This window comes from Callorhinus ursinus, unplaced genomic scaffold (genome assembly GCF_003265705.2).
Source record: "Callorhinus ursinus isolate GAN/ISIS: 27379988/994484 unplaced genomic scaffold, GSC_fseal_2.0 scaffold110, whole genome shotgun sequence".
NCBI lineage: Eukaryota > Metazoa > Chordata > Mammalia > Carnivora > Otariidae > Callorhinus > Callorhinus ursinus.
In genome coordinates, this window is record NW_027397172.1 from 550,854 (window position 1) to 577,979 (window position 27,126).

The window sequence follows — 27,126 nt, forward strand, 5'->3', positions numbered from 1 at the left end:
TTTATTTGAGAGAGAGAGGGAGAGTGCATGCATGTGCATGGGGGGAAGGGGAGAGGGAGAGGGAGAGAGCGAATCTCAAGCAGACTCTGCCCTGAGTGTGGAGCCTGACCTCATGATCCTGAGATCATGACCTGAGTCTAAACCAAGAGTCGGATGCTTAACTGACTGAGCCACCCAGGCACCCCTTATTTTTGTTTAAACCCCCAGATCACCTAGGATCCTCCCACTCCATTCCTCATGCAAAGCCTATTCAAAAAGTAGTCAAAACTCAGGGTGCCTGGGTGGCCCAGTCAGTTAAGCATCTGACTCGTGATTTGACTCAGGTCATGATCTCAGGGTCATAGGATCAAGCATGAGCTGGGAGTCTGCTTGTCTCCCTCTCCCTCTGTCCCTCCCCCCTCCCCTCTCAAACGAGTATGGGCTCTCTCTTTCTCTAAAATAAATAAATCTTAGAAAAAAAAAAAAAGGTAGTCACAACTTAGTTCAGCCTAACCTTCCTGGGGTTAGGTAATCAGATCGATTGATCCATACCTGTAACGCTGGAGTGACTCAAGGATCTTACAAAAGTTTACTCATCAGCCATTCATGGTATAACCATCTTATCCAGGCAAGCTTTCTGTTACAATAATTAGAAACTCTGATTCAAAATAGTATAAGCAGTAAGGGCATTTGTCATTTCCCATTAACATAAAGTCTGTAGTAGGGCAGTTCAAGATGCAGGATCTCCAGACCCTAGGTCTGCTTCTGATTTTCTTGGTTCTAACCACGTTCAGATTTGGGCTTCATTTTTTCTCTCAGTGGTGTCTCAACGTCTGCAACCACCCCAGGCTTCACATCCAGTCATGACAACGCCCAGTGGAAGAAGGACTGTTATTTTGTGTGTGTGTGTCCCATTTTAAGAACAAAGAGCACTTCCTCAAGGAATCTTCCAAGAGATTCTCCTTCCCATCCCCACCCCATTGGGTCACATGTCCACTCCTAAAGCAAGCACCAGCAAGAATGGGGCAAGCCATGCCCAACTTAGACCAAGCAAGATTGTGGCTTTGTCTTCAGGAAGAAGAAAAAATGACTCCTGGGAGCCATTCGAGCAAATGTGGACTAAAATTCAGAAAAAAGCAGCCCTTTCTAAGATCCTGAGATAATGGACATTTATGTGATGGATAAACTCAGCACACATGATGTGCTGAGCATCTTCTGGGAACTGGGATTAGGGATGCGAAGGTGAATATTGTATGGCTCTGCCTGGCGGTGCTCAGTCTAGAGAAGGAATCAGAACTAAGCCATCATCGGATTTTAACCTGGTTCCTCAATAGCATTCCTACAGAGAGAGAACAGGGTTTTCAGTTATGATGAGAATTTCACTTTTTTCCCCCGAGTGTTATTGAGATATAATTGACATATAACATTGTATTAGCTTGAGGTGTACAACATGATTTCATACAAGTATATATCACAAAATGGTTACCACAGTAAGTTAATATCCATCACCTCACAGTTGTTTTTCTTGTGATTTCAAATATATAATACAGTACTGTGAACTGTAGTCACCATGCTGTACATGACATCCCCAGAACTTATTTTTTTTTAAAGATTTTATTTATTTATTTGAGAGAGAGAATGAGATAGAGCATGAGAGGGGGGAGGGTCAGAGGGAGAAGCAGACTCCCCGCTGAGCAGGGAGCCCGATGTGTCTGTGTGGGTTTTTTTGATTTCATGCCTAAGTGAGGTCATACAATATTTTTCTTTCTCTGTCTGATTTGTTTCACTTAGCATAATGTCCTCAATACCCATCCATGTTATTACAAATGGCAGGATTGCCTTTTTTTTTTTTTTGGCTGAATACTATTCCATTCCATGTATACACACACACACTGCATTTTTTTAATCCATTCATCCATCAGTGGATACTTCGGTTCTTTCCATGTCTTGACTGTTGTAAATAATGCTGCTATGAACCGGGCCGGGGTGGGGGGGCGGATATCTTTTCGAGACAGTGATTTCATTTCCTTTGGATAAATACCCAGAGGTGGAATCGCTAGATCATATGGTAGTTCTAGTTTTAATTTTTTGAGGAAACTCCATACTGTTTTCCATAGTGGCTGCACCAATTTACCTTCCCACCGACAGTGCAGACGGGTTCCTTTTTCTCCACGTCCTCGCCAACACCTGCTTTTTCTTGTCTTTTTGGTAATACCCATTCTAACAGGCATGAGGTGATATCTATCTCGCTGTAGTTTTGATTTGCATTTTTCACTACTTGTTGGTCAAGAATTTCACTTTCTTGCTCTCTCTCCCTGCCTTCCTTCCTACCTTTTTCTCTTTTCTTTTTTTTAACCATTCACTTAATAAAAACCTACTGAATGCCTCCCCTGTGCCAGGCACAATGCTCTAAATCCCAGCTTCAGAGAGCTTACATCCTAGCTTAAATGGTTTGATGATTGTCTTTCTTGTTGTCCATGAATAATTATGGACTTCCTTCTCATTTTAAAATTCTTTGTGATTTTGGTTAGCATCCGCAGGAAACGAGACACCTCTGGGCCTGTGGACTCAGGGGCCACCATTGGTGCTGCCATGGAGGTTTGTCATGTGCTGCCTGAGGCTGGCCAACTGGCTTCCCTAAATGACACTTCTGTCATAACCACATGGGAGCCAACAGAGGGTTTTTTAAGTGGTGGGATGACATGATCAGCATTAGCCTATCTCTGAAAACGGAAACTTGAAAACAAAACACATTAAAAAAATTTTTTTTGAATCAACCCACAGCAGAACTTGGATTTTAAGTTAATTTCTAACTGGCCCGTAGGCGCTGTTGGTCTCAAAGGTTCCTCTCTGGCCTTGGGGGCCTCTGTCAGGTAAGCAGTTTCCCCGCACATCTGTAATGACTTGCTTCACTCCCTGCTTTGAGCCTACTTTTGAGTCGACTCCTGCTTAGGCTTTGGGTCATTCTTCCAGGAGAATTTCAAGTGGAAAGATCAACATCTCGAGGCTTCTGGCCTCTAGTGTCTATTTCCAGGACTCAGTCATAGCATCCTCTCCTTGGGCACTCTCCACCTGCTCAGCTTTAATCACGACCTATAATCTGATAACTCCCAGGTCCTTTGCACCTCTCTCCCAAGCCCCAGTCCTGCACGGTGAATTCTAGCATACTAATTGTTTTCTTACTTGTGTATTACCTTCTCTCCCATGAGAATGTGAGTTCCCTGAGAATACGGGTTTTGGCCTGTTTTGTGCACAACCATTGGCCCAGCACCTGTAATCTGTCTGGATGTCCCAAAGCTCTTCAGATTCATTTTCCTCTGCCCATAACCCCAGACTTGCTTGTGTTTTTGTATTCCTTAAAACCGTCTGCTACTAGTTCCTGTGGTCAGAAATCTGAGTGTTATCTTCAGTGCCTCCCTCACTGGCAAATCCATCACTAAAGCCTGCCCTGCCTAAGGCTCACTGGGGCCCACCCCCCTCCTCGCTTCCTGTCATGCTCTAGTGTGGGTCCCTTCTGAACCTGAACCATTACAGAGTTCTCTTTAGCCTGTTTCCAGCTTGTTCTCCTCACTGACCTAAGGGTGATTTCCCCCCTTGAAATATACATACTGGTTTGCTTTTCCCACAAAATTGGGACCATAGTGCATAATCAATTTTATGTCCATTCTTTCTGCATAAAGTAAATCTTGCAAGCATCATTCTATATGCTCTGGAAACTTTCCATAACTGCAACTGTCTACCGTAGCTGGGGGTGAGCCACGATTTCTTCTATCATTTCCTTAATGAGGTCGTTTCCAGGTCTTTTTGCTCTTACAGATAATGCTGTGATTCATCTTTATGGTCCTTTCAAAATGCAAATCTGGTCATGTCACTCTCTTGCTTAGATTCTGTCAGTGCCTCCTTGTCATGGAAGGCCAGTGTTCTCTGACTCCTTGATATGGCCCATAAGGCCTTTCATCTGGGACCTGCCTACCTCCCTCATGTCTTGCCCACACACAACCCAAACCTTAGCCGTTCCTTTACCTGCAGCTCCCAAATGACAGCCACCCTGACTTTTTTGCTTTCGCTTCTTTCTATGTAACATCTCACCCTCGTCTTCCCAGAAAAGCCTACTGCTATGTTCAGATCCTGAGCATTCCTTATCTATAATGATGCCCAGAGGTGATATCCATTAAGCCAGAGTGGCCTTTGGGATCCAGGCAGCCAGTGCACTGACATATGATTTTCAAGATGGCTTAGTCCAGGCTCCAGGTGCCTTCTCAGAGCTTTCGGATCTAGAAGCAATTCCTATGCCTGTGGTCAGATGTGAATGTGGAGGCAGGAGAGTGGAGCCAAGGCTAGGCTGGCCTGCTCTCCTTTCTTGGTGAACTACGGTGTTTAGAGGGGCCACAAGCCCTGATGGGATCCACTTGCAGAATATAGTGGCCAGCCATCCTTCATCCTCCCACTCCTAGGAGTACCTTGTGGCACTCTAAATGGAATGGCCAACTATTAGGGCCCATGGGTCAAGTGCAGTCCACCATATTTTGTACCTCCCACGAACTAAGTGGTTTTTACATTTTTAAGTGATTGAAAAAAAATCAAAATCAGATTTTGTGATGTGAAAATATATAAAATTTAAATTTTAGTGTCCATAAATAAAGCTTTATTGGAACACACTCTCATTTATATATTGTCTTTGGCTGCTTTTGCTCTACGATGGAGGAGCTGAGTAGTTGTGACAGACTGTCTAACTGACGAGCCTAAAACATTGACTCTCTGGCCCTTTACCGTTTGCCAAGCCCTTATCTAGACAGTGCTGCAGTCGGGGAGGTAGGAGGCAGGTCAGAAGAGCACTCTGAAAGATGAAATGAGAGGGTTTCTTAGGAAGGAAGCTTGTTTATAGGGCTTGATGGGGCAGCAAGGATCAAATATATGAAGGCTCAACATGGAGGAGCCCCTCTACCCACTCTTTGAAAATGACTATGTGGGAGACAGAATCTGATTTAAAAAACTTCACATTTTATTTTACATAATATGGTCACTTGTTGAGTTGAAGGCATGGAGCTTAAAAGCTGTTCTGATACAGACTCTGAACAAAATGCCTCCCCTCCACCCCCGAGCACTTTTAATGACTGGCTCATCGTTGTGTACACAAGACATTTAATTATCAGACCTGAAGATGCTAACAACAGTGATAACTTACAAATTCTGAGAAAAGGCCTATGTAGGCAAAGTGTAAGAGTTTTTTTTTTTTTTTTTTACTAAATCGGTGTAGTGTACTCTTAAAATGACATATTCACAAACAGAAGTTAGAAAAAAAATTAAAATGCACTTATGAATTTTTTTCTTGCCACCTGAATTTAAATTCAGGTCTCCTTTCCTACAAGAATGCAAAAAAGACAAGGCAACTCCACTGGGGTTAGGTTATAGATCACTAGATGTTAGAAATAGTTTCCTCTGAAGGAGAATGCACTTATTTTTAAGTTAGTAGCACACTTCACATATTAACCACCCTAAAGTTAGAAAAGCCACTTTTTGAAGGCACAGTTTGTTCCTAGCTCGACTGTGGAAATAAAAACGTGTCTTATAGACCCCATCTGGCAAGAAGGGGCGAGCTCACTGGTCTTGTCCACGGTATCAAAGCCCACCCACAGCCAACTCGGGCCTGGGCACCTCTAAGCGTCTCCATGAGATAGATGTGTCTAGTCTAGAGCATAGAATGTGTTCGTTTTGATTATAATCATCATGTGCAAGGATTCTGGAGGCTCCAGGTTTCCCTTTGGTCTCTGAAAATGCAAACAACTTTGCTTTATAAAGTAGAATCGACAACTGGTCCTTCATGGGCATGCGGACAGAGGGGGAACCCAATAGAAGGAAGCTGCTGAACCAGCATGTAGCTTGGAGACAGTTCCTCAGTCGAGGCCTTCGTGAAAGAGGGTCTAAACAAGAGTGAATAAAACATATGTGTAAAGTGTCAGAAGACACATTTCTAGAAGAGGCTGTGCTTTCCTTCTATATGCTTGGGGGGAAGGAAAGGAGGGGCAACTGGCTTCAATGATCTCACAAAAGACAGGGAAGGGCACAAATATCCCATGCCACTTTGCTTCAAGTCAGTGAAATCACTAATCTCATTATGCAAATGGAAGGCTGTGGAAGAGAATGGTGGTGGCCTTTACATGTATAATTTGTTTGAAAAAAATAAATCTGCATCTGAGATATAATGACTAAACTCCATGAGCCTCTGCCTGATGATGAACAAAAACAGCTATCATGACATACATGGAAGGTGTTAGGAAAAAGTCAGGAACAATCAGGAGTGGAAACGTATACACATGGGCTACTCTGCGTTCTGGCTTCATGCTTGTCAGCAGCCTTTTTGCTGAAAGCCCTCTGAACTCATTTTGTTTGAGCTAGGTATAGGTTTAAAATTCTTCCTTTTACCAGTTAGTTAAGAGAATAATCATGATGAGCTCATCTTAAAAACACCTAACCTGACTACCTCTAACTGTGTCCTCACGTACTGGGATATTCATAATGACGTCCATCAGACTCCACGAGGCTGGAACGTGACAGAAAGTTGTACTTGCCGATGGAAGCTGTCAGTTTTGAGGAATGTCATGCATCACGGACTAGAACTTCTACAAATGAACTGCTACATAAATACTGATGCATTGTTGCAGCATTTCAGAGTTTCTTTCCTTTAAGGGACTTTGTTTATAGATTATAGAACCCAAGTGGTGAAGGTCACATAGACAGCACCATGTGTCAAGGTGAAACACATTGTTGTTTTAAATTTTCTGACCTAACCTTATTAAAATCAGCCTCTTTCACCGTCTTCAAAATATTGTAATTAATCTGCTTTTTACAAAGACAAGGGTCCTGTGGCTTCAATTATTCTGCTGGAGGTACCAACACAAAGACATTAATCTCGTTACAGAAATCAATTTTAATGAATGTCACTTTACAAAGAAAGAATCACTTAAAAGCAGTCATTAAAATTGATTTCTGTAAGGAGATTAATGTCTTTGTGTAGAACAAGCTGGGCCAGTTAAAATGATAATGTCTGGGCTTTTTTTTTTTTTTTTTTTAAAGCCAACAAGTCAGCATCATTTCTGGCCTTTCAATCCTCCAACTGGGGTGGCAGAGAACCAAGAGATGAGTCAAGTCATCTTGCAAGAGGTCAAGAAGAATGGGTGGGAATCCTAGATGGGTCAGGAGACCCCAGGCACTGAACAAACACTGCCACCCCCGAGGCTGGGTCAAGGTGCTCCCCAAAGGGGAGGAGCACACAGTGGAGGCACTGTCTGTATGATGCTCCAGTCCCACAAACCGTAGAGGGGCCCCTCCAGTCGGCCAGCCGGGCAGGCTTGAGATAGTGGCACATCTATCCCTAACCTTGGACAGCGACTTAGAGGTGTGAATGCATGGGGAAGCAGGGCTCACCCAATTCCCTGCGCATTTCCAGGCATCATGGTGAGCGGTGCTGATCTGAACCCCTCCTACTAAAATGCATGCTAAGGATGGAGGTCAGGAGGGAAGAGGTGACATCAGTCAACCGAACAGCAAATGCTGATACTTTCCATTTCTGAACACTAATCCTTTTCCAGGGTGTTGAGAGAATCACAGTGTGAACCTAACACTGATCCTTTTCTGGGGTTTGAGAGAATTGCAAATGTGCTCTGTGTGTTGGTAGGCCAAGGTGTGGGAAGGACCACCCCCCCCAACAGAGAGATTGGTGGTTCCAGGATTGAAATTCTGCCCACCTCCTTCCATATGCTCGTGAAAGTGAGAAACTCAACTGTTCCTCTCATGCCGGCATGCTCTATCAAAGGCCCAAGATACTCAGGGCCAGGCTACAGTGCTCAGACTAAAACTCTAAGCATTCAGTTCAGAGAACAGAGAGGCAATGGCTCTAAAAAAAAGTGGGACATACACTTCTCATAACGACATCTCCTGGGACCCGCTCTATAATGATAACATTTGCAAACACATATTACGTTACACACTAAAACAATATAAACCAACTTTGGGGGAGTTTGAAAGATCTTTGGGCTCTTTTCATCACAACGGAGTGGAGAGCCTTCTCTGTGTTTAAAGTTGCCTAACTTTTCTTTCTGTGCTTTTTATATTGACATCTAACTTGTCCACTTTGGTTGTGAGGCGGTCAAGAATGTCATCTTGCTCCTCGATTTCCATCTGCATCCCCAGGGCTATGTCCTTCAGCCGGCCTAGTCCCACGGATAGCTCATCTGTCGGGGAGGGAAAGGACACACAGTGCTGAGCGAAGTCACAGCATCAAGGGCTGCTGCTCATTCCGTGCCCGCTGCTCAGCAACACTCCCATCACCGAGTCCTCTTTCTCATAAGACAGGTAAAACTCTAGGGCTTTGGTTACGTTTTCCAAAACACGTGCAAGTAAAAAGAAAACCCGCTGACTCCATATAAAGTAATGTGTGCGTCACGTAAAGCCACTCCTCCCCCAGATGTCTGCCCAAGATAACTGCTGTTAATACAATGGTGTCTGTCCTTCCTGCTTTAAAAAATGCATACAGATCTACATAATTTTTCAGCTGCCTCTGAACGTTCTAGTAGGTTGCGGCACGTTGCAAGATCAGTTAGTACCCGAGAAAAAGAAGTACAAAGGGACCTAGAAAACACATTCCCTCCCCAGACCCCATGGTGAGTACCTGGGAGAGGTATGCAGGTAACCAACAGCCAGACCCGCTGGCCTGCTCTTCAGGAGCAAAAACCCCACATCAGTGGGTAGAACTCAACAGTACCAGCTTTCCTTCCGTCTCCAGCTCCCTAAAGCTAGATCAAGCACAGATTTGGAGTAGCAAGCATGAGGATCCCTATTTGGAAACACATCTGGGAGACAGACCTGGGAAGCCCCTGTCCAAAGGGAGCCCCCACACCTGGGTTACTCCTGCCCCAGGCTCCCCCCTGGAGAAGGCCGCATCCCACCCCTCCTTCCACTCTGCAGGCGGCAAGAGAAATGGGGGCTTTGTTCCTGCCTTGCCACCTGGGGTGCTCTCCCAGAAAATACATGGACTACAGATGTTCCCACTGGACCCAAATGCTGTGAGGTCTTGTCACCTATGTTATGATAATTCACATTTTCCTATGTCAATTCATTCATTGCTACCACTTCTCAGATCCATGAACACATCGATGCTGTGAATGTCCTGGGGCACGACACAACCTGAATTGGGCCAGCACCATTTCCTCTGTCTACTCTGCAGCCCGGAAGAAGCTGGCTATGGAGGTCCCTGCAGTCCAGGGTCCCCGTGTCAAAAGGAACAAAGGGCTGAAGGTGCTGGGTCCCTTCAGAGATGCTGCCTGGGGCCAGCCCCACAGGGACTGTGGAGCACACAACTTTTGGCAAAGGTTCAGCCCTAGCGAACCTAGAGAACAGGAGGTGCTTCATAAGCCTTTTTGTGGCTGAATTAAAGATAAAACATTAAGTAAAAAAAGCTCAGAATACACACACACTTGGCACTAGCACCACAAATCTAAGCAGAATCAAGTCTGTTTTTCAAACGTTGTCTTAAGCTCTATGCTTCTTGAATTTACTGACACCAGTGACCTTGCATTCCATGGAGAGTAAAGTCTGTGCGGTCACCCCAGGCCTCAGGGAGTGCGCTGGCAGTTGGGACAGAAAAGGACAAGCAATAGGTATACTGAGATTAAAAAAAAAAAAAGAAAAAGTGTGATAAAGTAAAGCCACCAGACAAGGAGCTGCCGTCAGAGGGAGAGTTGCACTAGTCCCTGAGATAAAGGTGGGGGTGGGAGGTGTGGGGAGTGTGGTAAGAAGGAAGGAGCAATCTTGTGAAGGGCAGCCGGGCACAGCCTGAGTCAGTGGGCCCCATGGCTCGAGTGCCACCCCAGCCCTTCTCAGCATGCCGCACTGCATCCTGCTGGGACCGGCCTGCCCACGCTGTAGTCTCGTGCCAACTGCACCACCTGAGCCTCCGGGGATGGGCTGTACTTACTTACCCTTTCTCCCCACCTCACTCCCTGAACTCCAGGCCCCTCCATAGGTCTCCCCCTTCCCTCTCCAGCTGGTGCCAGTGACACTATTTGGGTAGGGAAACCTTCAGTGGGGAGGCTTTCAAGTCCCTCTGTATGTCTCTGGAGTGGTCACATCCCAGCACATGCATCTTCTGCCTGAGGCCTTTGGCTCTGGAGGGCAGAGTCCAGAGGACCCAGTAAAGGGGTGGCTCCCTGGGGCTTCCCTGGGCTCTGAAGGCAAAGGGCAGGTGGGGTTTGGGGTGGAAGCCTGACTGGGTGTGCAGAGTGTGGAGATGGGCCTTCTCCCCTGCTGCCGGCAGGCACTGGCCATGCAGGCCTGGTGCCGATGTTCGCACGGAGGACGGCGGCGGCGAGCTGTCCGGTGGGCAAATTACGATTCTTTTCTTTGTTCTTGCTTATGTCTGTTGTCTCCAATTGACGTCTCATTTCTGTGGAGATCTCTTTTAGTGCTCTTTTCCCTGACTGTGTAATTCCATTTCTAGCAACCTAGGTACAAAGTGCAGCCAAAGATTTGCTCACAGGAATGACCAAGGGACTATGTGCAGGAGCGAATGATGAGAATAACCTAAGTGTCCAAGATCAGGGCGTGGGACTGCTAAAGTGGTGCTTTTCAAAGAAATTTTAAGAGACAAGAGGTTTAGGGAAGTGTTCAAAACATAAATAAAAGAGCAGGATATGGAAGTGTACATACTGAATGATATCATACATCTGACATTGTACATCCACGTATGTACATATGTATGTGAAAAACAGAAGGAATGACACCAAATCAGTGGCTACTACTGGACAATAGGATTCCAGGTGTTTCTTTCCTCATGGCATTTACCTAACTTCATAATTTTTTATGATGAATCTAAATACTCAGACACAAAGGCTAAATGTTGTTAAAAAGAAAGAGTGTGGATTCGCCTAACGGGCTGTTCGCTTCAGGCTGCTAGGAATGGCCACCGCTCTGGGCGAACCAGGGGAGGGGCCCTCAGTGTCCTTCCTGTGGGGAGACAGGAGGAGGAAGTCTGAGCATAGACGCTCAATGTGCATCATCATGGGCCTCAGTTTTGTCTCCAACTAGATACCTTTAGAGCAGGGGGAGATTTTACTTGGGTCTCACCCACTTTGCCATCTCCCAACAGGGATGGGAGACTGATAGCGACCCAGGGAACCGTGGGGGAGGTTCCTGCTCATGGGGTGAAGGTCAGAAGAGGCAGCACATCTGAGATGCCACCTAGAACGAACTCATGGAAACCGCTCCACGCCTGCTCCTACGGCCCACACACACTACCCCACTTGAACTTCAAGTAACTAGCTTCTCTCCCTCCGCTCAAAAGGGCACAGTGGTGACAAAACTGAAATAGTCCTGTGTTCCCTGGAATTTACAGTGTGGTTAGAAGACACCAGATAAGCCAGCAGGTATGTGACTCCAACAGGGTGCAGCGCGTTAAAGCCAGGCCCGCAGCAGGAGAAGGAGCCAACCTTCAAACAGAGCGGAGGAAGGACACTCCGGGCAGAAGCAGGCAGGGGCGGAAAAGCACTTGGAGCCACAAATGACGAGGGCAGGAGGGGTGGAGAGGCAGGCGGGGCCAGAGGCCCAGCAAGGGACCTGGAATACAAAGAACCCAGCTGTGCGGCCCGTGTCTGCTGCAGTGGCCACGTGAGTGGCCCGCTCTTACCAGGTCGGGTGGTTCCCCATGGGATGTATGGGGTTGCTCATCTAACCCTCTCCCCCATTCTCAGGGGCGGGTTCTGTTCCTGAGCCCCATTCACAGAGAGATGACGATGGGGCTCTCACTGCTGCACTGTGCGGCCCCTCGGGGACTCCCGGTCCCTGCTGCTGTCACAGCCCAGATAAGATAACAGGAGTGGACAGACTTGAGGGAGAGAGAAGAGTGAAGTGGCCGTGACCATACTGGATTTGACATGTGGGGAGGGCGAGGCAGACACCATGGTGTGGTCCCGAGAAACTGCGGGCTACTGGTAGGCTGGCTGGGCCCCGCTCGGGCTGTCGGGAACACAAGCGACCTGAATAAGTGACCTGTGGAGGCTTGCGGGGCTTCAGGCTTACCTAGATTATTATCGATCTTCTGGTGATAGGCTCGAAGGTGTGGGTTCTTCGGGTAAGCCTCGGTACTCACGGCAGGACCGGTCCCTCCAGCGATGGGGTCTGAAATTGCTTTTCATGTTTCAAAAAAAAAAACCAAGCAGGATGTGAGGTTTGTTTGTTTTTCCAAACTATATATGTTTTTAATTTAAATTCAATTAATTAACATATAATGTATTATTGGTTTCAGGGGTCCAGGCCTGTGATTCATCAGTCTTATAACACCCAGTGCTCATTACAACACATACTCACCCCAGTGTCTATCACCCAGTTAACCCATCTCCCCACCTCCCCCTCCTCCAGCAACCCTCAGTTTGTTTCCTGAGATTAAGGAGTCTCTTATTGTTTGTCTCCCTCTCTGGTTTCGTCTTGTTTCATTTTTTCCCTCTCTTTCCCTATGATCCTCTGCCGTGTTTCTTAAATTCCACATATCAGTGAGATCATATGATAATTATCTTTTTGTAGAAAGCAAAAAACTTTAAGTGATCGTTGATGTTAAAATAGAAGTGCATACATCTTATTTATTCATTTTTTGAAACGTACACTTTAGTTCTTTCAAAGTGAAAGAACCTAAATCTTCCCTAAAAAGGCTTCAAGCGACAGAAGCTAATAAGTGAATTTTTATTGGTTACAAAAAAAAATCAAAAATCAAAATCAAAATAGCTATGTTATGGAAATAGGATCGTGGATGACTTTCTCTTCTTCTAGAAATGTATTTCTATGCTCTCTTTCTGCTTCAAATACAACAAGCAAGGAAAGAAGAAATGCTAAATAATGCACATTCACCCCGAATCTTCCTTGAACTGCAGTTTCTAAATGCACATAGAAAAGCCCTATCATCCCAGTTTCTGTCTTTTGGGGGAACTTTTCTTTCCAGACTTGGTGTATTTCCTCTGGCCACAACCTACTGAAGCCATTCCACACACACGGTGTCGTCTTTTTTATTTTTTTTTAAGGCTCTTCAGTTACTACACGCCGTGCAAATTAAAACTCCCTTTAATTCCTTGAAATTGTGACTTTTGGGTGCAGGCCTCCTACTCTACTTCTTCGGGCTATGCTGGGCTTGGACTTTCTGTGAGCCTTGCATATTTTTCTCTCATTTCCTCCCATGGCTTTCACCTTTACAGACTAAACTGTGGTGATCTCCAACTTTCCTGACCCTGGCTCTTCCTCCATCAGGCCTCTCCTTAGCTATGTCAACCAGGAGAGTGGTGGGTTCTGGAACGTCCAGGGCGCATCCTGCTTTCCTCAAAGGGAGCCCAGGAAGCATTCGGTTCCTGGCACCATCCAATGTGCCTGGCCTTCCAGGGGTCTCTGCGGGGACTCCCAGGAGGCCGAAATTCCCTTCCAGATAAGGGGTGTTTCTGGGCCTATTGTTTGATAACAAGAGGATGACAGGACACCACAATCGACCTTGCACATTTTGTTCACGCAGCTTCTTCTCTGCCCCCTCGGGCTTCGGGGCTACATGAGTCTCCCACTGCTGTGCAGCAACTACCACAGACTTATCCTTCTGTTCCGGGGCTTAGAAATCCAGGATGGGCCACACCAGGCTACAGTCAAGGCGTCAACAGGGCTGTGCTCTTCCCTGCAGCTTTTGGGGGAGAATCTGATTCCTAGCCTTTTCCAGCTTCTAGAGGTTGCCTGCGTTCCTCAGCAGGCGGTCCCTGCCTGCATTTTTCAAGCCAGCAGCGGAGCATCTTCCAATTTTTGATCATCTCTCCTCTGCCTCCCTTTCCACTTATAAAGGGGCCTTTGTGATTACACTGGGCCCAGCTGGTTAACTCAGGATAATTTCCCCATCTCAAGGTCAGCTGATTAGCAACCGTAATTCCCCTTTTGCCACAGAACGCAATATATTCATTGGGTCTGGGGATGACAGGTCATTTTTGGGAGACTCTACCCCTTACCACAGAGGTTTTCCTGCAGTTGTCTTTTCACTGCTGGAGGAGTTCAGAGCTACATGGGGCAGGAACTAATGGTGGGCAGGCTCATTTTCAATGGGACACAGGCCCCCACTTCCATATTTCATCCTCCACGGGGTGAGGGATGAGCATGCCATAACACACACACTTCCAGCTCTCTGGGAGTGGCACTGGGTCCGACACCTTTTACCTACGACAGTAGCTGGAGTCCCCGCTGCCCCCCATCCACCCCAGGGCCAATACTGGAATCCAAGTGTGGCCGAGCACAGGTCCCCACTGACCTGAGTCATTCAGCTTCCTGAGGTTTGGGTGGCTGGCCTGGTACCGTGTCTCCTGTGCTTTACTGGTACTTATGGCTTCTTTCAATCTTGGCATAAAAGTTAAGAAAAGAGAACATTCAGAAAGAGAAAATACCTACGACAATGCAGTCTTTTCAAGCAGTGCCTGTGTGCAAAAAGCAAATGCCTCCTCTGACCAAAGCAGGGATATTCATCAACAGCTCCTGGGAGTATCGCCCACAGCACAGCGAACCTCTGAGACACCTGCTTTAGAAGAGCAGCATCTGTTTAGGTGGCCCTCCTTCAGGAAAACGAGAATCCCAGGACCAGGGGGAAGAGAAGCACATGAAAGGACCAAATGGGTACTTCAGACTAGTCAGCAAACCGTGACCCCTGGGCCAAATCTGGCCCACCACCTGATTTTGTACGACCACAGCAGAGAACTGCCTTTACAGATGACCACTGGCAATGGACTGGATGATAGAAAACACTAACTTTGAACCTCCATTAATAATTTCTTTCTTCTCATTAGTAGACCTATGTTACAAAAAATTGTACTCAATTATTCCTCTTTTCGTTTTTTTAATGCTGTCATTAAAAATTTGTTATTTTCTTGTTATGTAAGTCCCTGTAAAATATCTCTGATTTTGCTTCCTGGCCCACAAAGCTTAGTCTGCCCCCTCCTGCTACAGATAGGGACTTCACAAGGTAACTCAGGAGATCCTCGGACTATGCCTAACACTCCACGCACCCCTGCGGGTATGGCAGAGGCTCCCCCGCCCCAGAAGCTGGGCCTCCCGCACAGTCTGCTCTTCTCCACCCTGCTGACTGGTGCCCTGGCCACTTCATTGACCAAGCTGGACACCAATCATTCTCCATGTATGCCCTCTCTCTGCACAGCTCCACTCCCAGCAAGCCATGCAAACATCCCCTCAATCCCCCCACAGATCCCCAAAATCCGGCCCCTCCTTCTGCCTTGCGTCTTTATCCTTACCTGAATAAGCCCCCCCCTTTCTAATCCTTACCCAAAGATGCCGGGCATCTTTCTAACATACCCTGTATGAACCTCTCCAATTAAAGTCCTTATTTATTTTTTGATTTTTTGAAAGATTTATTTATTTTAGAGAAAGAGAATGCACATGTGCGCGAGTGCAAGCGGGGTGAGGGGCAGAGGGAGAAAATCTTCAAGGAGACTCCCTGCTGAGAGCAGAGCCTGATGTGGGGTTCCATCCCATATTCCATGACCTGAGCCAAAACCAAGAGTCATATGCTGAACCGACTGAGCCACCCAGGCACCCCACTCTGGTTAAAGTCTTTTTTTTTTTTTTAAGATTTTTATTTATTATTTATTTGAGAGAGAGATCAAGAGAGAGAGCACAAGCTGGGGGAGAGGTAGAGGGAGAAGCAGACCCCTCCCGCTGAGCAGGGAGGCCGACACAGCCCAAACCCAGGACCCCAGGATCGTGACCGGAGCCGAAGGCAGATGCTCAACCAACTGAGCCATCCAGGCCTCCCTGGTTGAAGTCTTTAACAGCTCCCCACTGGCACAAGCCTGGACCCCATCAGGCTAAGGCACTGTAGGCCCCCAGAGGCCCCCAGTGCTCCAGCGATGTGTAGAACAGAGCAGAGCCTCCTGAAATCTGAGGATTTCATTACTTAGAAGCAGTGACTGGAGGTTGAGAACACACAGCTGGTTTTTCTGAGCACAGTCGTGAGCCCTTATGTGTTGCCAGGCCAGTGTAACCAGCAGATGCTTGCAGCTGAGCCCACCTGCCCTTTACCCACGCTACATACCCCAAAGCTGACTTTTTTCCTTTGTGCTCACATGTATAGAGTAGTAACACTTAAATTTACAACAAAAACTCCACTTCTTTGTGAAAAATGGCAAAAAAGCCAACTCTAGGGAGAGTGACGAATGGTTAAGAGAACTGTAAGAAGAGTTGGTGGCTCTTGGTCAACAACCAAGTCTTGAGTAAGTCAGAGTTTTTCAAATTTAGGGAGTGGTTAAATCTATGATCTGAAGGGACCTCTCCAGGAGCTTTGTTTATTTTATTTTTTATCATTTATTTACTCATGAGAGACAGAGAGAGACACAGGCAGAGGCAGAGGGAGAAGCAGGCTCTCCGCTAAGCAGGGAGCCCGATGCGGAACTCGATCCCAGGACCCTGGGATCACGACCTGAGCCGAAGACAGATGCTTAACCAACTGAGTCACCCAGGCACCCCTCTCCATGAGCTTTAAATGGAAATGGGAAGCAGCAGTTTATGAAGCTTTGTCAGCAAGACCAAAAATGGCTTACTAAGAAACAAAACTTCAGAGAAGGCCGAAGCATTTGTGCAACAAGGATATACACAGAATACATATGACTTGACAGAAGTTTGAATAGGAAGAACTTATTTTAAAAGCTTTTATATCAGAATATCCCTGTATTTATGGAGTAGGGGTTTTGACAGGATTACAAAGATTTACTCATTTTATGGAAGCAATTACATTACATCATAGATTTAACCATGTTGATGTCTTAGTTCAAAGCAAACGGACATCTAAACTTCCTCTGATAACACATAAACCCAAAAAGGAGGACACAAAATATCCTTCTGATTTGTAAACTGCAAACCAAACCAAACCAAACAAGAAAAAAACCATAAAATCCAAAAAACCCAACTAGATAAACAACCTCAGAAACTACCCCAATTGGGGGGGAAAAGTGACAGGTATTTGAAATCAGGGTCAAGCTGGAAAATCAGGGATGGACGGTGATTAGGACTGAGCCGCAAAACAAACCAACCCTCATGACCTCAGCTAGCATATTCACAGGCAATAGCCTCTGGGCCAACCCACTGCCTCTTCCCCTTCTGTAGTTTTCTCTCCGTAAATCCGAACGATTCACCTGCCTGGTCTTTCCGCTATATCCTCAGTTCCTTCACCTGTACTTTGTTTCTCCCCAGAGCCACTGTGAGGCGGAAACAGTTTCCCAATTTCTTCCCTCCCACACCCTATGTCCTAATCTAGGTGATGGCCACACAGGTGTATACACAGGTAAGCAATCACCCGTTTAGTGAAAGCGTCAACACATACTTAAGATGTGTGCGCTTTACTGTACATCAGTTATGTGCTTAAAAAAATTCCTCTTAAAAAATCATTCTGTATTCCAGGGGTGCCTGGGTGGCTCAGTTGTTAAGCGTCTGCCTTCAGCTCAGGTCATGATCCCAGGGTCCTGGGATCGAGCCCCGCATCGGGTTCCCTGCTTGGCGGGAAGCCTGCTTCTCCCTCTCCCACTCCCCCTGCTTGTGTTCCTTTCTCACTGTGTCTCTCTGTCAAATAAATCAATAAAATCTTAAAAAAAAAAAAATCGTTCTATATTCTAGGGGCACCTGGGTGGCTCAGTCATTAAGCATCTGCCTTCAGCTCAGGTCATGGTCCCAGGGTCCTGGGATCGAGGCCCGCATCGGGCTCCCTGCTTCTTCCTCTCCCGCTCCCCCTGCTTCTTTTCCCTCTCTCGCTGTGTCTCTGTCAAATAAATAAGTAAAATCTTAAAAAAAAAAATCGCTCTGTATTCCAGATTTAAAAGATAAACAGAGAAACCTGCGTAATAACATTATATCAGACATTTCTCTGAGTTAAATGGAAGTAGGCTATAAAACTAAATGAACACTGTGACTGCAGCTTTGAAAACACTGAGTAAGGGGGGGAACTAAGTTTTGAGTTTTTGTGCTATGGTAAGGTGTAGATGTTCTATAATATGACTATATTATTTTTACAATAAAAAATAAACACAATGGACTGAAATATGAATAGTAATCTATTTTAGCAGAAACTTGACTCTGTACACGGGATATTTAAATACCTGCTCAAATTACATATATCATTTTATTATCTAACTGAAACTTTTAAGTAAAATAATCACTAATTTTAAAATTAAAGTTAAGGGCCAGATGGAATTAGATATGGAAATGTTGGATATAAAGACTTTTTTAAAAAGATTTTTATTTATTTGAGAGAGAGAGAGCATGAATGAGAGAGCACAAGCAGGGGGAGTGGCAGAGGGAGAGGGAGAAGCAGACTCCCTGCTGAGCATGAGCCTGATGTGGGACTCCATCCCAGGACCCTGACCTGAGCCAAAGGCAGATGCTTAACCAACTGAGCCACCCAGGCGCCCTGGATATAAAGACGTTTTAAAGAATTTTTAAGATTCTGTGAAGTGAGGCACATTTATACTGTTTAAGCTTTCTGAGGTGAATATTCTTTCAAATTACAATTACTGGAGCAGTAATTTAATTTATTGGAGACCCAATTTATGCAGACTGGATGTCAATCAAATGAATATCATCAGGAGCGCTGGAGAAATGTTTCTTGTTTCAAAATGTGTGAGGATGAATCCCTTCCAATGAGTAACTTCCAAAGATCTTGGGTCCCTTTAAGGCACTGAAAGTGGCTTGAAAGTCTTGACCATTTTTTTTTTTAAGATTTTATTTATTTATTTGACAGAGAGACACAGCGAGAGAGGGAACACAAGCAAGGGGGAGTGGGAGAGGGAGAAGCAGGCCTCCCGTGGAGTACAGAGCCCAATGCGGGGATCAATCCCAGGAGGCTCGATCCCAGGACCCTGGGATCATGACCTGAGCTGAAGGCAGACACTTGACTGAGCCACCCAGGTGCCCCGAAAGTCTTGACCATTTGCACTAACCCCCACTTTCAGCTACTTCATATCTGGATGGCTGAAGATCCACTCACCTGCTATTGGCCTGGGAGGTGAGGGTGCCATTCTGTTCGGGTGGCGTCTCTGCTGGTTTGGATTTGAAGTAATTGACGAATCCCCCAAACATGCTCTTAATGCTGTTAATGTGCTTCTGGCTTGTCTTCAAATCTTGATCCATCTTGTCCACCATCTTCTCTGTGCGTTCTAAGACACCTCGCTGACGATCAAGCTCCTGGGGAAAATGAGAGGTGATGGCATTACACCGTTTTGTAATTTTCCCCTCTGCAGGGGACCACACACAGGTTTGTCCCGAGCCCTCAGAGAGCATGTATGGGGACAGATGCTGCCATCTGTGAGGGAACATTACCCCTTCTGACAACACATTCCTTTGCCCTTCCCTGTCCGGCTTCTATTGGCTTTCTTTCTTATTTGCTCCCGAGTTCTTTTCCCTCTTGCCCACGTGAGGCTGGCTCACAGGACCATGTTAAGACGGACGGGCCTGGACTGGCGGCACATCCTTTAGCCCTCCCCCTTTCCTGGCCCCCGTGAACCTTACAGGCTTTGACCTGGTACTGCCCCCGTGGACTATGGCTCTTGTACTCCCCCCTTTCCAGATATGGGATTTCCATTGGGTCACCGGAGCCACCTGGCCCTGGTCACGCCTTCAAATTATTTCACAGGCTAGGTGCTGGGTCCTTTCTGGGCCCTGTTAATATCTGATTCCAACTCACCCACAGTTTCACCTTTAAAACCTCTAACAAAGGTGATTCCGCCCCAGACCTTTGTACATGCTACTCTCTGCCTGTGATGATCCTCATCCAGATACCTGTACAGCTCTGCTCCTCATTGAATTCAGGTCTCTGCTCAGAGGTTACTTCCTCAAAGAAGTCTTCCCTGAACACCTTCTCTAAAGTAGAACTTTTTTTACCCTCAACGTACCCCTCTACACCCCCAATCTACTTTAGTTTTTAGAGCATGCAAGCTCCATGAGGCAGGGACCCGCTTTGTTCACTGGGTCCCCAGTGTCTCACTCAGAGCAGTGGCTTGCTGGACTGCCAAAGGACAAGTGGATGATGCTCTGTGGCCACAGGGACAGCCTAGATCATATTCCTCAAGAGCCGATGGTTCTGGGGGCGCCTGGGTGGCTCAGTCAGTTGGGCGGCTGCCTTCGGCTCAGGTCATGAGCCCAGAGTCCCAGGATCAAGCCCCATGTCGGGCTCCCTGCTCAGTGGGGAGCCTGCTTCTCCCTCTGTTCCTCCCCCTGTTCATGTTCTCTCTCTCAAATAAATAAAACTTAAAAAGAAAAAAAAAAAAAAGAGCTGATGTTTCCAGCAGTGGATGTGAACTCACCACCACAGTAACACTAACACCTTCCTTTCTTCGTGCCAAACTTGTTTTGCCCCTATCTCAGGCCATTCCAGCTGTGTTCCTTCTCTGTGATCCACCTTTCTAGCCCAGAGACTCTCAAGCTTTTCCTCTTTTATTTTGTGAGGCAGTCCCTGACCTCCACCACCTTTTGAATCTTCCAATCCTGCATCTGTCTGTGGCTCAGCAGTTATATTACCTGTGGCAGATAATCTTTAGAGATTTCTCTCTTAATACCTTAAAACAGAATCATGAACAATTTTTGAATAAACGCCTCCGACAATTGAAGGATAAAAAGGAAAATATACATAATGGGTTTATTAGAGCCCGTTTTACTTATAAAAATGTTAGTAGAAAGCTTTTAGAACACTTAGGGACCCAAAAAGTAATCTGAGCTCTCAATGTTTATAGTGGATGAAATTTTAAAATATAATGTATAGGCAGAAAACAAAAAAATCTTTGGAAATAAACTTAGAATTGCTGAGCTTTACAGCTTTGAATGTTTAAATGTTTTTCACCAGCTCATGAGACACGTCTGAAGAAACCATCAGGTTCTTTTAAACAAAAGGAAAAATCTTTTCTGGACTGTGTCATTCTTGCAAATGCCTGGACTGTGTCAAAACTCAGTTTCAGAAGAAAAAAAAAACAGTTATTAATTTATCTAGAGTTTTCTCCTTTTTCCAACAGCTCAGGTTTGTCATCTTCATGTCCATTCTGAGGTAAGTCTTTCCTGGAATAAGGCAAGGCTCTAAATTAGGGTTAAAATGATTTTCTCCAGCATTTACGTGTTTTTTGAGTTGATATATTGCCAACAGTCCAGTCCCACCACCTTATTTCCCCTGCTGCAGAAGATGAAGAATATGAAGCAGGAGAGGTGCCTGGCTGCCTGGGGTGGGTGCTGGCCAGGGCTCTGTCACACCAGGAGCCAGGTCCTCGGCCTCCCTGACAGTGCAGTCTCTCGTGGTGGCTCATCTCACCAACCACCTGCCCTCTTGCTTTGGCCTCCCGACCTCAATTTGGAGAGTAGCAGCAGTAACAAGTAGCTGACAAAACCTTCCCCAATTCACAGTGAGATCTTATTTTCTTCTGTTCACAAGTGACACAGTCTCTCAAACTCCGAGTGTGCATCACTGCGCTGACTTGGTAAGGAAACCAAACGTCTGACTTAGATGTTACAATCAAAGTGAAGAGAAATCTGTGAGGGTGGCAGGCCACGGAAATGAGCACTGTTCTGGTCTCTGGAAGTTTCTGTGAGCTGGAAGCTGGTGTTCACTGGAGGTGATCTGGTCAGGAGGCCAGCAGAGGAGGAACTTCTGCTGAAATCCATCCCATGAGGAAGAAAGCACCAGGCTCCAAGTGCTTGGTTCTAACTAATGAGGAAGAAGGGCTTGCCAGAGCAAATACCAGGAGTGCCAGGGTGGGAAGGACAAGCTAGGAAGACCCTGCACCAGCCATTACAAAGGCAGGCCTCAAATACTCCAGTCCCCAGACATCTTCCTGTCCCCCAAAAGGGAGGCCATGCATATCATCATTGGTCCCTGGGAGAATGGAGATCATGGAGAAACAAGGGCGGCTATGAGGGGAAGGAGCTCCAGAGAGTACCCTCAGTGTAAAGGGCACACATGCAAAGCTCAGATGTTAGTATTACAGGTGATCCACCCCCACCCCCACCTTAAGCGCTAAAAGGAGTTTTCTGAAGTTAAACAGGAAAAAAGGAAATGGTCAGAGAAAAAAATCCGGTTGGGCCAGTGGTACTATGCTGAGGAACAGCACAGAGAGAGGGGGTGTCTCAATTCCCCTTTGGTTTGTGGCTCTTTGTCAAACAAGGATTCCTAATAAAGCAAGAGAATGCAAAAGACGGGGCGCCTGGGTGGCTCAGTCACTGAGCGTCTGCCTTTGGCTCAGGTCATGATCCCACAGTCCTGGGATCGAGCCCCACATCGGGCTCCCTGCTCCGCGGGAAGCCTGCTTCTCCCTCTCCCACTCCCCCTGCTTGTGTTCCCTCTCTCACGGTCTCTCCCTGTCAAATAAATAAATAAGATCTTCAAAAAAAAAAAAAAAAGAGAGAGAGAGAGAGAGAATGCAAAAGACAGCTGAAGACCCTGTGAGGGTATACTCTGTCCTCCATGGGGTGACTTCTGGCCAGATGGATTATGTCCCAGGGCCCTGTGAGAATGTGAACACATCAGGGACTCCCTGCTGATAGAAAATATGCACAGAAGGACAGAGGTGTGCAAGATACCCACCAACAGGTATTATTCTGCCAGCCACTGTTCCAAGTACTAGGGATTCAGGGGTGAACTAACCAGCCCCAGATCTCTGCCCTGCCAGAGCTTACAGTCTTGGTGGAGGGCTCAGTGAGTCAAGTTTCATTTCACTTTTCATTTGTTGACAACCCTGTGGTGCTGGGAATCCAGAGTTGGGGAGGAAGACAAGAAAGCTATCCTACACATACATGATGGCCACTCTGCCAGTAGGGGCTCCTTGCCTGGCTTAAGGGGAAGTCAGGGAGGCTCCCTGATGGGGTGGCGTTGAAGGGGAAACTGAAAGCTGAGAAGTTAGGTAGGCAAAGGATGGGGGGTGGGGTAAGAGAATCAGGGCAGAGGGAGTAGCCCATGTGCGCAGCAGTTCTGGGCCGCGGGGCCAGCTGGGGGAACTGAGAGAGGGAGAGGAACGTGAGCATGAGATGAGGGAGCAGGCAGGATGCCAGGCAGGACCCAGCAGGCATCAGAGAGGGCAGCAGTGACCACAAGATCCCAACTCCAATTCACAGCTGATACATCTCATAAGGTCAGTTGGGCCTGGTTGTCTTCCCTGACCGAGTCAGGCCCCGAGATTCGGAAGGAAAATGTCAGTGCTAAGGTTCCTGTACTGAACTCATAATTAAACTCAGGGATCCAATAATAAGTAGGTGGAGGTCAATCTGGAGTCAATAAGCTGAACCTAGAAACCTGAAGTTCATCTCCTTCATGTCACTCCCTTTCCAGTGCAACACACGTGCCTAAGCACCGGCAGGGACACATGAGCGTGGAATATGCTCAAACTGGGGCTCTGTCTCACTGTAGTAGTATGGAGTGGATTAAAAACACAAACGGAGTCTTAGGTTGCATGAAAAACCACCAAGGGCAAAGGCAGTGATGCTGGTGCTCTTTACTGCCTGTGTGCAGGCTGACCCAGGCTCACTAAGGACTAACTCAGCAGGCCTGGGCTGTCCACACCCTCTATGTTCCAAAGAAAGGCCTTGCCTGACTCCTGGCCCTTATATTACCCTGATAAGAGTATCTTTGTTTACCTGAGTCCTTAGGCTAGGCCAGATAGTTTATACTCATAGTGTGATTTACGTGGGAGCCTTGAGCCACATGCTTGACCTCTGAAGGGGTTAAACAGTAAGGTCTGCCAGTCGGGCAGGTGGTCAGCCATGCCTACGTGGTTGTGTGATGGCCTACCAAACACCACTCCCGTCCCATTGACGTTACTGTGACAGCCATGCAGGCCCTGGTCTAACATTTATTGCTGGACTCCCCTGAAATGAGATCCCAGGCTTCACAAAACTGTACAGGAGCATGCTCAGCTGCCAGAGGGGACAAGGAACTCTGGGCAGCCATGTCTCCACAGGCTTGCCCAAACGTGCAAACAACCCAAATGCCTATCATTAGAGGAATGGCTACATAAATACAAGTCATCCATTCAGTGGAATACGACACAGCCTTAAAAACAACAACAAAAAGATCAGTGCATTATATATTACCAGGGAATAACCTTCAATCCTATTAAAAAATGTACAGACTAGAATATATAGAATGCAACCACTTAAGTTAAAATTGAAAGAAAAAGGAAAGGACTATAGCTACGTCTCTATCCACAGAATATCTTCACAAGGACACTGAAGGAACTGACGGTAACTGGCTGCCATGGGAGTAGAGGGGTGGGAGGAAACTTCCTACTCTTCTGTACGTTTTAAATTTTGAACTATGTGATTGCATATCGCTTCACAAAAGCTAAACCTTAGGTAAAAGAAAAGATAAATAAATCACACTTGCAAAACAGAAGAGCTGAGTGGCCTACAAGACTCTCCACGGTTCTGGACTGTGCTTACCAGGCCAGCTAACTACGAACTGCTGTGCTCTAGTTCTGTCCCTTGGCAGTCATGACCTGTGGCTATATTCTTTGTGAGAAATAAATCTTGTCAGGTTTCACAGGAGGAGGATGACTCTCCTTCACTTAGGATGACCTAAGTAATTTTCCTACTTCTGCCAAGCTGGAACTGAATGGTATCTTCCCAAACTAATATTTGTACATTCCTAACCCTCTATAAAAACCTATCATGTTTTCGCACAGCTCAGCGCTGGGTCTCTAAGTAGGGAGGTTAGCAGGTGACTTGGGTCTGCTGGAAGCCACACTGTACACTGAGTGGCAGGAAGAGCTCACCAGCCCCAACCTCAGCCCCATTCCCATCCCCATTCTGACTGGAATCAAAGACTGATTCGAAGGCAGTTTGGAGAGTACAGAGTGGGATGGGGAGGGGGTGCTGACCATTCCCGCCTCCCAGGGCCTCTGATGACTGGGAACTGACTCAATCCTGGAAAAATTCAGTGTCACCACACTGATGATGACAGTGCCTGTCACCTGCCCAGTCATGATCATACTGCACCTCTCAGAACACCAACTTGGCCCAGTCCAAGCCTCACAGGCTTGAGGTACCACTCTGCCTCTGTTCTCACTGTCCCCCTTGCATAGAGAGAAGGGCCTTTGGGGGCAGCATGGGGGGGTGTCACCACAATCCATGTGAAACCACTCACCTCTAATATGTTTTTGAGTCTCCTTCCCTCTGAAGGACAGACTTTCCCCTGCCCACGAAAGGCTCCTAAGCTGCCTCCTCTGGGCCTTTTCTTTGAACATATCCTGTGCATCACTTCCCTACTGGAGCCCAGGAACCCTGTAGTGGGCCATTGTCTTTGCACGGCTCCTCTCTGCCCTATGAATATTCCTCCTACCCTTCTTCCTCTCCCTCCTCCTCACTCCTGTCTAAATCTTAGCCTTAAAAACCAGATTCGAGTTTCTCCTCTGCCATGACATCCTACTTTGTATCATTCTGATTTCCTATTTCATTTGTTCTCACTGTTTCCAGAGATGTCCCTTCAAACCGTTCTTACTTGGCTTCCTTGGACCTGAGACCCTCAAGTAACTCCTCCACTAGGGCCCTAAGACCTTAGGCAATCCTCCCAAATCTTAGTCAACATTTGCCATTTTAGACTCAAACATAGGAATCCAGTAGATATAAGATGTGAGAATTACAGCTAAACTTCCTTAAGGAAGCCAAAGATAGGAAAATAGGCCAATGAGGGATACTGTACTGTAACAGTGGGGAAGGAAACGGAAGTGGGGAAGGAAAATAACCAGGAAAGTGGCAATGGGGATATGACCCAGATGACTATTTGAGAAATTAATCAACATGCCTCAAACTGCCCAAGATTGTAAGTGATCAGGTCAGAATGAACTGTGCCAGAGAAAAGAGTTACAAAGAGACCCATGGAGGAAGACAACACTCCAGCTTCCAGTACTAAGTTTCAAAGCTACAAATGCTTTAGATTGTTAGCTGATATACCAAAGATCTACTATTACATTTTTTAAAACTTAAAAAAAAATGCCCAAACAAAACCATTTCATTAGTAGGCTGAGGAAGAAATGTGGTGCCTAAGAAAGAACAATCCTCACATAGGGTCCCTGAAATCTCCCATGGGTGGAGAGACGAAGTGACAAGGGGGAGTCGGAGAAATGGACTGTCACAAACCATATGCTATCTAGGACATCTTCATTTGGATTTGGGAAGTAAAAGTTAGGCCGTAGACTTGACCAAACTTGGGCTATGGCTTACTCAGCAGCTGCCCAGACAGACCTCATCACCTCTACCGGTGAGGTGAAGTGGTCAGATATAGGAAAAACTCAAGGCCCATTTGCTCTGATGCTTCACACACCATCAGGCACAATCCTCATCCATTCTGGGTCACTCGGGGAGGGATGGTTAAAGCTCTGGATCTGGGATTCTGAGCAGGTAATTATAAGAAACAGACACTCCATTTCCCTAACCCGAGTTCTACTAATAGCTAAGGAATATTACAGGGGGCAAACTGCCTCTTTCAAGTACTCAAGACACACACCTCTTTGTATAGCTAACGTTTCTTGACCTCGTGTGACAATTCAGCCTAGTTGGGCCGTCCTGCCCTGCTCCAGACTCACCTCGGCAGAGGCGACGCCGACCCTCTCGGACTCGTATACAAGGGAAAGGGACCTGTCGGTGCTGGCGGCCGCGGCCTGGGCCCTGCGCATCACCTCCTGCCGCAGGTACTGCTGCCTATCCACGGGGGCTCCGGGCCCATCCGGGAGGTCGCGGTCGTCCTTCCACACGGCCGGCCGGGCACCCTCATCCTCCGCATCGTCGTCGAATGGGTTGTAGCTTTTGGGGTAGGCCGACATGGTGCCGGCGCTCGTCTGGGTCTGGACAGGAGAAGGAGGAAGGTGGCCAAGGCGAGGAACGGCCTTTCCGGGCCCGCAGGGATCCAAGTCGACCTCCCGAGGCCCTCGGGAAGAGCCCACGGATCTACAGCGCCGCGCTACTCCCCTCCACCCCCCAGGTCGCGGAGCGAACTCCTTCCGCCTGTCTCCCGCGGGAGGCCCCGCCTCCGGAGCTGACCATCTTATCCCGAGGCTTGGGGGGGCGCCACGCCCGGTGCGCGCGACCGCAGCCTACCGCTCGGTTTCTCTCTCCCCTCCA

The 27,126-nt window shown here is 47.0% G+C and overlaps 1 protein-coding gene across 2 annotated transcripts; it reads right to left on the reverse strand.

Annotated features, from left to right (window-relative positions):
* On the reverse strand, positions 1–27,030 carry SNAP29 (synaptosome associated protein 29). 2 transcript variants are annotated; one of them, XM_025857281.2, is made up of 5 exons: positions 26,592–27,030; positions 19,025–19,221; positions 14,294–14,379; positions 12,052–12,159; positions 1–1,318 (listed from the first exon to the last, which is right to left on the reverse strand). In XM_025857281.2, exons 1-5 carry the CDS (start codon positions 26,826–26,828, stop codon positions 1,284–1,286), a joined length of 663 nt encoding a protein of 220 aa, XP_025713066.1. In that variant the 5' UTR covers positions 26,829–27,030; the 3' UTR covers positions 1–1,283. The 2 variants fall into 2 exon arrangements, with proteins under 2 accessions (XP_025713066.1, XP_025713065.1); XM_025857280.2 differs by lacking the exon at positions 1–1,318 and adding an exon at positions 4,961–8,210 and having other exon boundaries at positions 26,592–27,021.
* Positions 27,031–27,126: the final 96 nt, after the last annotated feature.

What these genes read in the sequence shown, in the direction of transcription:
- SNAP29 (XM_025857280.2), bottom strand. Translation starts at nt 26,828, where the DNA reads ATGTCGGCCTACCCCAAAAGCTACAACCCATTCGACGACGATGCGGAG. An exon ending in TCGGCGTCGCCTCTGCCGAG is followed by an intron (nt 19,222 to 26,591) that starts GTGAGTCTGGAG and finishes CATTTTCCCCAG; the next exon opens with GAGCTTGATCGTCAGCGAGG. An exon ending in CAGGAAGCTGAATGACTCAG is followed by an intron (nt 12,160 to 14,293) that starts GTCAGTGGGGAC and finishes AAACATGAAAAG; the next exon opens with CAATTTCAGACCCCATCGCT.